The sequence below is a fragment of the Spermophilus citellus genome (genome assembly GCF_964194105.1).
Source record: "Spermophilus citellus genome assembly, chromosome: 1".
Taxonomy (NCBI): domain Eukaryota; kingdom Metazoa; phylum Chordata; class Mammalia; order Rodentia; family Sciuridae; genus Spermophilus; species Spermophilus citellus.
In genome coordinates, this window is record NC_138182.1 from 157,421,722 (window position 1) to 157,430,817 (window position 9,096).

The 9,096-nt window shown below is 50.1% G+C and overlaps 1 protein-coding gene across 3 annotated transcripts in view; it reads left to right on the forward strand.

Moving 5' to 3' along the window:
- Nucleotides 1–7,557, forward strand: part of CPLX2 (complexin 2) — an 83,657-nt gene extending 76,100 nt beyond the window's left edge. For all 3 annotated transcript variants that reach the window (XM_081304435.1, XM_081304436.1, XM_081304437.1), the window contains 3 exons: nt 2,249–2,367; nt 2,515–2,690; nt 3,424–7,557. In XM_081304435.1, coding sequence (XP_081160561.1) covers nt 2,337–2,367; nt 2,515–2,690; nt 3,424–3,621 — 405 coding nt within the window. In that variant the 5' untranslated portion in view covers nt 2,249–2,336 and the 3' untranslated portion in view covers nt 3,622–7,557. The remainder of the gene's footprint in view (nt 1–2,248; nt 2,368–2,514; nt 2,691–3,423) is intronic.
- The last annotated feature ends 1,539 nt before the right edge of the window (nt 7,558–9,096 follow it).

Here is a 9,096-nt window from a genome sequence, read left to right on the forward strand (position 1 = left end):
GAAAAAAAGTGGGGGGGAGAGGTTGAGGTCAGAGTCCTGGGGAACAAGTTTATATAAGGACAGAAGGAAAAAGAGGAGTTGGTAAAAGAGCAAGGAGGAGGGAAGGGGAGGAGCAGTAGGAGATGAAATGGAGAAAGACCTAAGGCACAGAGCCAAGGCAGGGAGGGGTGTGGAGATAGAGAGGAGAGGGGATTGAAGGTACATTAGGGAGGTCAGCAATTTAAATGCAGCAGGAGCGCTCTAGCAGAAGCAAAGGAAAAGGGACTGGAGGATCCTCTGTTCCCAAAGAGAATTGCCAGAGACACACAACAAGTTGGGAATGAGGCTGGAAACAAAGCCCAGGTGTCCTGCCTACCAACTTGAAACATCTCAAATTAGAGTCCTGCATCTTCCACCACCACCTGGTAATTCCTTGAGCTCCATGAAACACTGAGTAAAACTCAAGTGTTCCTGAAATCACTTCATTATTACACTGTTCCTTTCCTGTTCTTACAAATGAAGTCGTTTCTCAAGGCCCTAAAGTCCATCGAAAATATTTTGACTGAGCTGAGCAAACTCCAAACTCAGATTTCTGGGTCAAGGTGGGTTCACTTGCATTTCCTGGAAAGCATATTCCTTTTTTGGCTTAAATGCAGTCCCCATAAATATAGTGTCCGCAGTAGCTAACATTTTATGGGCTCCAGCTACACACCAGGCATTTGATCAGGATTCTCTTTTCTCTTTCAGACATCAGTACAAAGGTAGCCTTAATATTCCTCTGTCTTTCAGGGAACAAACGGAAGCTTTCCCAGGGAATCATAGCAGTGTTATAGCTAGGATTCTGAACCAATTGTGTTTGATGGATGCCAAAGTCCCTAGGGATTTTTTTTTCCTACTGTATCATGATATTCCCTTCCCAAAACAACCTATCAGGTGATTTGATCAAGTAGATAAGCTCTTGGGCCCTCTGGTATGAAAAAACTCCAGTCTGCTAATATGATTTCTCATTCTGAAGGAAATGAGAAAAATCCATCAATGACTAACCAATGACTTTGAACCCAGCCTGACTATAACATGCAGCCTGGTTTCTCTGCCACCGTTTTCCAGGACTCTTTTTCCTCCTAAGAAACCCTAAAGCCCCCAAGGCTGTGTGAGATAAAAAGGTCTTGGGGAATAGACTGGCCTTAATTAATCATAAAACCACATCACACTTTGGATAGCTCATCCATATCTCCATCCATACCTGAAAAGAGAATTTATTAGCTTTGTCTGTTAAAGAGTCCCTGAAACTGTGGTTAAAATAAAAAAGACTATCTCTGAGTTAGAGCACTGGGGTTCATCTCATGAATGTGGGGGGTATATGGTAAGAAGGAAGCCAAGGGTGAAGCCTTCAAGTCCCTTTCCCACACCGACCTTTGGAATAGTTCCACTTTTACATAATTTGCATATTGCAATTCCCATTATGATTTTATTTGGAGAAAATCTTTTAAGGCAAAAAGAAAAACAGTAAAAATAATAATAAAAATGAAAGTTGGTGATTTAGGGAGAAGGGAAGAAGGACTAACATTAGCAGAATGCCTACAAGGCCCATGCTAGGTACTTTAAAGGCCCTAAGCCCCAAGAAGATTATAATGTCTCCAATGCCTTCGTGTGTAATTCAAACTAAAAATCAATATTAAGCTACAAAATATAAAAAAACTTACATGCATACTGCAATAAAAAATAACTTTTTTCCATTTGTCTAATTTCCAAAGTCTGGGCATATTCATCCAAGCCAGCTGTCCCCATTTTTCCATGCCCCTCTGATTTGCTGGGGCCATAAGCACATGCTCATTTATTTTTATGGGTTGATCCAATGGCCTGGGCTGGATTCTCTCCAATCTCCACAGTAACCTGAGAAAGAAAACATTGCCATTTCTGTCTCACAGACGAGCAAACTGGGGGCTTAAGGAAGCTAAGTAACTTGCTGAATGTCACATAAGGAGACATGAAAATGCACCCTGTACCAAATTCCAAGTTCCTTCCAGTATTCCTGGTTTCAATCAAATTAGAACAACATGGTAAAGATGATGGCTTTAAAATAGAAAGCAGAAGCTTTCTCGGGAAATAGCCCCTTTCCACCTCCTCTCCCTTCCTACCAGGGCATTGCCTTGGGCTAAGACCAGTGGGTGCTCAAGTGTGAACAAGGGTAAAGTTGCCTTATGTCAAAGTCCACCCGACTGCCTGGGCGGAGGCCTCTCCCATCTGACTCCCAGTTTCTCTCTTGCAGGTTGAAACATCTCCCCAGGCCAGGCCAGGCAAGGGCTCTGCATGTGAATTCAGCCCTTGGCTAGGGCACATTAACCAGAGCCGGCAGCATGGACTTCGTCATGAAGCAGGCCCTCGGAGGTGAGCCCCGCTTCACCTTCCCTGGCCCACAGCACACTCCTGACCCGGTCCTGGCCTAAGTGGGAGGGGCCTCAGCTCACTTGGCCCCTCTCTCCTCAACCCTGTCTCCCAATCTACCACGTCTCTTCTCTTCCCACCCCATTACAGGGGCCACCAAGGACATGGGGAAGATGCTGGGGGGAGAGGAGGAAAAGGACCCCGATGCACAGAAGAAGGAGGAGGAGCGGCAGGAGGCGCTGAGGCAGCAGGAGGAAGAGCGCAAGGCCAAACATGCGCGCATGGAGGCTGAGCGCGAGAAGGTCCGGCAGCAGATCCGCGACAAGGTCAGCACCACCTGGAAGGGTAGAGAGGGGCAGAGAGGGCAATAGGGCTCCGACTTCCGGCTCCCCTCAATCCTATGCTTTCACCTTAGACCTTGTTCCTCCCTGAGCCTCACTTTTCTCATCAGAAAAAAATGGGTGTCAAAAAATCGTTATGGAGATTAGATAATGCACAGAGCAAGTGCGACAGGCCCACAATATCTTATGCAAGACCCTCCGAGTCAAAACTGCATGGAATTGAGAATTTGTAGATATTAGAGAAAATACTATAGGGCCCTGAACACCTGACAGTGTTGTTAGGTAGCACTTCCGGTGAATCTGGGTCTGTGTGCCAAACAGTCCAGTACCTGTCTGGGAGCACCATGCAACAAATCAAGACTGTAAGTAATCTTCCTTGGTTCAAGCTGGGTGTTGTCACCGAAATTTAGCTCCAAACATACAGGAAAACTTTTCAGTGTTTAGATCTTTGGGGATTTCAAAAGAGCAAGAATGTATTATCAGTAGGTCTGAATTATAAAGGAAAGCCCAAGCACAGTCTCTCTTTTATTAATTATCTACACTCTGAAGACCAGGCACAGTCCTACAGAGAAAGCACCCCTATCCCCACTTTATAGATAAGGAGATTGAGGCTTAGGAATGCTCATGAGCATGTCAACCTATCTGCATGATCTGGAGATTCAGCTCTCTCCTGTGTCCTGCCCACCTTCTTCATACTCCTTTCTTCCTTTCTTCCCAGTATGGGCTGAAGAAGAAGGAGGAGAAAGAGGCAGAGGAGAAGGCAGCCCTTGAACAGCCCTGTGAGGGGAGCCTGACCCGGCCCAAGAAGGCTATCCCTGCAGGCTGCGGGGATGAGGACGAGGAGGAAGAAGAGAGCATCCTGGACACGGTGCTCAAATACCTGCCTGGACCACTGCAAGACATGTTCAAGAAGTAACCAGCCCTCCTGCCCCATTCCCTCTCCACTTGTTACTTTTTTATTTTATTTTAATTTATTTTATTCTTTCTTTCCTTTTTATTCAGTTAAGTCTCAATTCTGAAGGGGAAAACCTCAGTTGGCCTCTGCCCCCCTTCCCTGGCCAGGGGCTCCTCCCCCTCAGCCCTCCCTTACACCCACCTTCATCCCAGGGTAGCCATTCCCATTCCACTCCCAAACAGCTTGGAAAAAAAAAAAAAAAGATTGATAGCTTTTCTCCAGCAGGGGGCGTTGAACCCAGGGCCAAAGGCACTGGGTGGCCCCCTCTGGAAGCCTAAGTTCTATGTTAGTGTGGTAACCCCCATACATTCCTTCGTGCTCCCCACTGCCAGGAGGACCACTGTCCCCAGCCAGCCAAAGTAATGACACATTCCAGCCCTGCCCAGCATGCTAATCTTTGGCTTCTGATACCTCAGTGGGCCACATGGTCAGGGCAGGGGCACTGAGTGGCCTGGCTCTGAGGAAGGGAATCAGGGTAAGCCTGTTCCATAAGGTCATAGCCTGAGAGGGCTTGGGTCTGGCCAGGCTAGGGTCTGGGCAGGAGGTTGAGACTCTTCTCCCCTCTTCCTGGTGACACCCAGCCCAGGAGCACACCCTTCCCCAAACCCCTCCCGGAGAGGCATGGCCCCTGCCAAGTTGGTCCCTCTAAACAGATCCTCTTTGGAGTTCAGCACATCTGTAGAGGAGCCCCAGGGTAGGGCAACCCCTTTTCCCCTCACCCCACTTAGGTCCTGGGACCCCACTGCCAGGTTGGACCCAGCTTGCCCAGCCAAGGGGCTGCCCAGGCCCACAGAAAACACTTGGAGCCATTGGGCAGTGATGGTCTATGCCATGGGACCCCCCCCCCATTGGTGTGGCCAAGCTGCCCCCATTCCTATCCATCCCTCTTCCCCATTTTGTCCTGTCCATGTGCTTCCAGGGCCCCATGGTCCCCAGGAAGACCCTTCCTGGCCAAAGCCCCAAGCCACTGGGGAGAAGCCAATTCCCACTTGACAGAAGGCATCTATCTGTCCATTCATCCTATTGGCCAAGAACAAACTCTTCTCTGGGATGTATGGGACTGGCATTTGTCCCCCAACTACCCCCTCCCAGATTATCAAGGCTTCCCATTCAGTCAGTTGTATGAGAATGGGTTGAGAGAGGAGGGGGGAAAGCAAATGAGGGAGGAAAGTGTGAGTCCATTGTGATACTGCATGGCTGAGACTGTGTAGCAGCGATTGTGTGTCCGGAGACTTTATGCATATATGTACAGTTAGAGTGAGGTGAGTCTTGAGAATGCGTGTGTGTTAGTTATCAAATCTCTCTTTTAGAGATTGTAGGTTAGGCAGCCTTGTGTATGCGTGCTTGTTTGAGGTGATGTATTTGAGTCACGATTATGTCCTAAGTGTGTGATAACCATCTCATGTGTTTAAGATTGCATGTGTTAGCTTGAATATGCATGAGTTTTCAAAACGGCATTGTGTGTCCAGAGTGATAGATTCATGGTTGATGTAGAAGTGTGTGTTTGAGAGAAGTGTCAGGCGTAGTAAGACTGTTGTGCATGTGTGTAGGGGTCTGAAAAGGCAGTTGTGTGCATGGATGTGTGCTTGGAGAGAAGGAATGTGGGGAAGACGCCCCCTCCAAGCCCTGAGACCCTTGGTCACAGATGGCTACATCCAACAGGAGACCTTGTCCTTGGCCTAGAGTCCTCTCACCCTTGGAGGGTTCCTGTCTGAGGTTCCCAGAATTCCACTGGGACAGACCCAGACAGTGCCCCAGGAAGCCATGCTAGCCCCCTACCAGGGCCTATCCCAAAAGCCGGGGCCAGGGAGGGGGCGACTTGCCTGCCCCTGAAGCCCCTGTCCCATTGGCCCCAGTTTGCATTCTGCGGGTTTTCCATTTTAGTGGATTTATGCTTTTATTTCAGAGAGACAGGAGTCTTCTCTGTCCGTTTCCAATAGTTAAAGCCATATCAGTTAGACTGCAATACTTTAAAGATGAGACAAAACAATCCATATGTTTAGGGAACCAGAACAATCCCCTGGTCTGTCCCTTCTCTGGGGAGCAGGGCCTCGGCAGCTCCAGCTCCCTGGACTTTCCATCCACCTCCGCCCCCGCCCCCGCCCCCTCCCCTTGTGCCCCTCTGTGGGTCCCTCCAGGGGACCATTGTCTGTCCGTGCCTGTGTCTGTGATGGGGAGCCACCTCGCACCCCTGTTGTCTGCTTGTCTGTTTGTGTCTTTTATCCAGGCAGGATGGTCATTCTCAAGAGGCCTGGGGTCTCAGACCAGAGACAGACAGGGCCCAGTTCAGGGGCCCCAGACCTCCCTAAATCCTGTGTGAGTCCCACTTGGACATAGGTGTGGATACCAGTGTTGAGAGAGGTCTCCCCCTTGACAGAGACCTTCAGACCTTGAAGCTAATGCCAGGGCACAAGGTGATGCAGATGAGCAGGGGACCCAGCCATACAAGATACCCTAGGTGCACCTGAGGGACCCCAGGTCCTCAGATGGTGTCCCTGGTGGTCTCCACAGCCCCTCTGGATCCCCAGGGTGGGCTCAGGGCTTCTCAGCTCCACCTCGGTGCCCTCCAGGCTGGGCTGGCTTAGTCTGGGTGCACCTCCCAGGCTCCTCCATTCTGCTCCCAGGCAGCAGGACTTGAGGTCTTTCTGGAGGCAGGGGTCAGGGAGAGAGTTTCTGCCTGGCACGCACCTGGCTCTAGCCACTGCCAAGTGACCACTGTCGGGTCCAGGGTATAGAGTGACTCTCATTTCTGACAAAGATTTGACTGTGGGTAGAAGTCAATGGGTAGCCCAGAAAGGATGTCTGTCCAACCCACTAGTTGGGGGGGGGGGCAAAATGTGCATGGGGTGTTGCAGCAGGGGAAGGGAGGGTCACATAACATACCTGCAATGGGAGATGTGTGTGACCCACTTGATAGAAGGAACATGAGTGTGTCACACAGAAATGGGGCAGTGTAACACACTGAGTGGGGAAGGCCCCAGAATTCAGCACACATACATGACACCCAGGGAGACTAAGGAAGAGCAATCATTGGTAGGTGGTCAAAATGGACTGAGGTCAAGGGAACATGCATGTGCTTGCAGGGAAGGCGACCCAGGCTCCTGTGGTCTGGGATTTACCACGAGGGAGAAAGAAAAGGACTTCTCTGGATCTCCCTAGGCTGAGCTCTAGTGATGGACCAGGATTTCCAAATGTGGATGTCCCCTACTCTGGGTACAAAAGTGCCCGGAAGGTGTGTCCTTAACTGCAAAGCTTCACGAGGTGCTCCTTCAAATAGAAGCAGGAAGCCGAGAGGCCACCGAGGTGTATAAGACAAAGAGAAGCATTGCAGCCCAGGACCCTTCATAGGTGGTTCAGCCAGTTGGCAAAGCAGCAGTGGCTAGAGGGACATGGGGAGACTCTCCAGCCCTAAGAGCCCCCAAACACCCAGCTGTCAGGAGTTCCCAGCCCAACAGCCCACCTGTTCCATCCACAGGCTCCTGACTGCACAGGGAGGCTGGGAGTCAGACCAACTCCAATGGGGGATGTCTCCCAGGTCTTAAGACCTTCCTCCCACCAAATGTCCCTGGCTCCAGTCCCCACTCCTGTTGCCCTACCCTCTTCACTGGGGAGAGAATGGGAGGTGCTCATTGCTGGCCCTGGGGTGCAGGTGAGGAGTCCTACTGAGACCCAGGTGAGATGGACCATCCTGCTCATGCGGGGGAACCCCTTTCCTACATTTGTGCTGTGTCCTTGTTGCTCTGCTTCTTTTAAATGTGTCAGTGCCTAGGGGGAGGGGAGGGCCACTCCCTCATGCCCCCTTGAACCTGACCAAAAGCCATGGCTGTTGCTCCCCCCTTTGTATGATGCAAATGCTAAGATGTACAAAACCAACCATGACAAGAAAGAAAAAGACCTTGTACAGCAACAATGTGTCTGTCTATCTGCTCTGTCCATCAGCACCACCAGGATTAAACAGAGGCACTGACTCACCATTGAGGAGAGACAGCCCACAGAGCTCTAGAGGCCCCAGAAAAATCTTCCATTTAACCCATCTTCTGGCAAGGACATGATGGAAATGACTCCAGAAATCAACTGAGACCAGTTGGGGCTGGCCCCAGAGTTCCAGGATCACTCACCACCTTATGGCAACTCTAAACCCCAGAGGCCAGGTGGTCAGGCTGACCCCCATATTCCAACTCTCACCACTCCCCCAAGCTCCTCAGGGTATGTTATTCTGAGAATACCATAAAGTCACAGGTGGGCACAAGTCTATAAATCAGTCATTCCACCAACATTGATGGAGCATCTACTCTCCATTCTCTGCCAGGCCATGGGTAAGAAGCTGGGGACGTACAAAGAGGGCTCTACTCAGCATTCCTCCTGGACACAGACACTTCCCAGGTCTTTTTGAGGAGTCAGGACCAGACCAGAAACCCCCTCCTCTCTTGCATTCCCTCCAGTACCTCACCTGAAATTCTCAGCACTTCCCATTGCCAAGCACGGGGTCTCCCACATCCTGGCTACCCTCTTCCCTCCCACTCATCCTCTCCCCATCTCCCAGCCCCTCCTAGGAGACTTGCCAAAATGCATTCCCTGCACAACACCCTCCTATGCCTTGACATCTGCCTACAGGATAACATCTAAATGGTCAAAATGGTCCTGAGTGATGACCCCAACCTAGGTCAGACCTTCACCCACCTCGATTTCAAGTGCCCTCAGTCACCACACATACCATGCTGTGTTATGCTTGCATGTCCTATCCCCTGTGCCCTGGATGAATGACACCTCCCCTTCCTTGGTATACTCCTCAGACTTCTCAAGATCCAGCTCAAATATCATCTCCTCTATGAGGTCCACCCTGATACAGTTCCTTGTCCCCAGAGCAGAGTCTTACTGTATTTACGTAACACAGAGCATCACAGCTGAGTGTTCTGGGTCACATGCTACCACCAGAACGATGATCTTGAATAAGTCACTTAACCTGAGTGTTTGCTCACAGGTAAATAGTATGAGAACAATTCCTCTGACCTCCATGGCTGTTGTGAGAAGTAAACAGGGCCCTGCATACACATTCTTATCACTGAGCGTCAAGCATTCTGTGCATGGCTCTTTGCAAATTCCATTATAAGTTGTATCACTGTGCATGTCTCCCTCCCTAACTTAAGAGCTCTATATGGGCAACACATACTTATTATCTCTCAATTTCTGGGTGTTAGGGAGGCTAGTTTAGCTGGGTCCTTTGCTTCAGGTCTCTCAAGAAGCTGCAGTGGCAAGGTGCAGACCAGGATTGGGGTCTCATTGGAAGGTTCAGCTGAGCCTTCCAGACTCATGTGGTTGCTGGCAGGATCCAGTTCCTATTAGACTGATGGCCAGAGATCATCCTCCATTCCCTGCCATATGGCTCTTCCATTGATACAGTTCACAGAATGCTAGCCTGATTTGAGGCATGCAAGC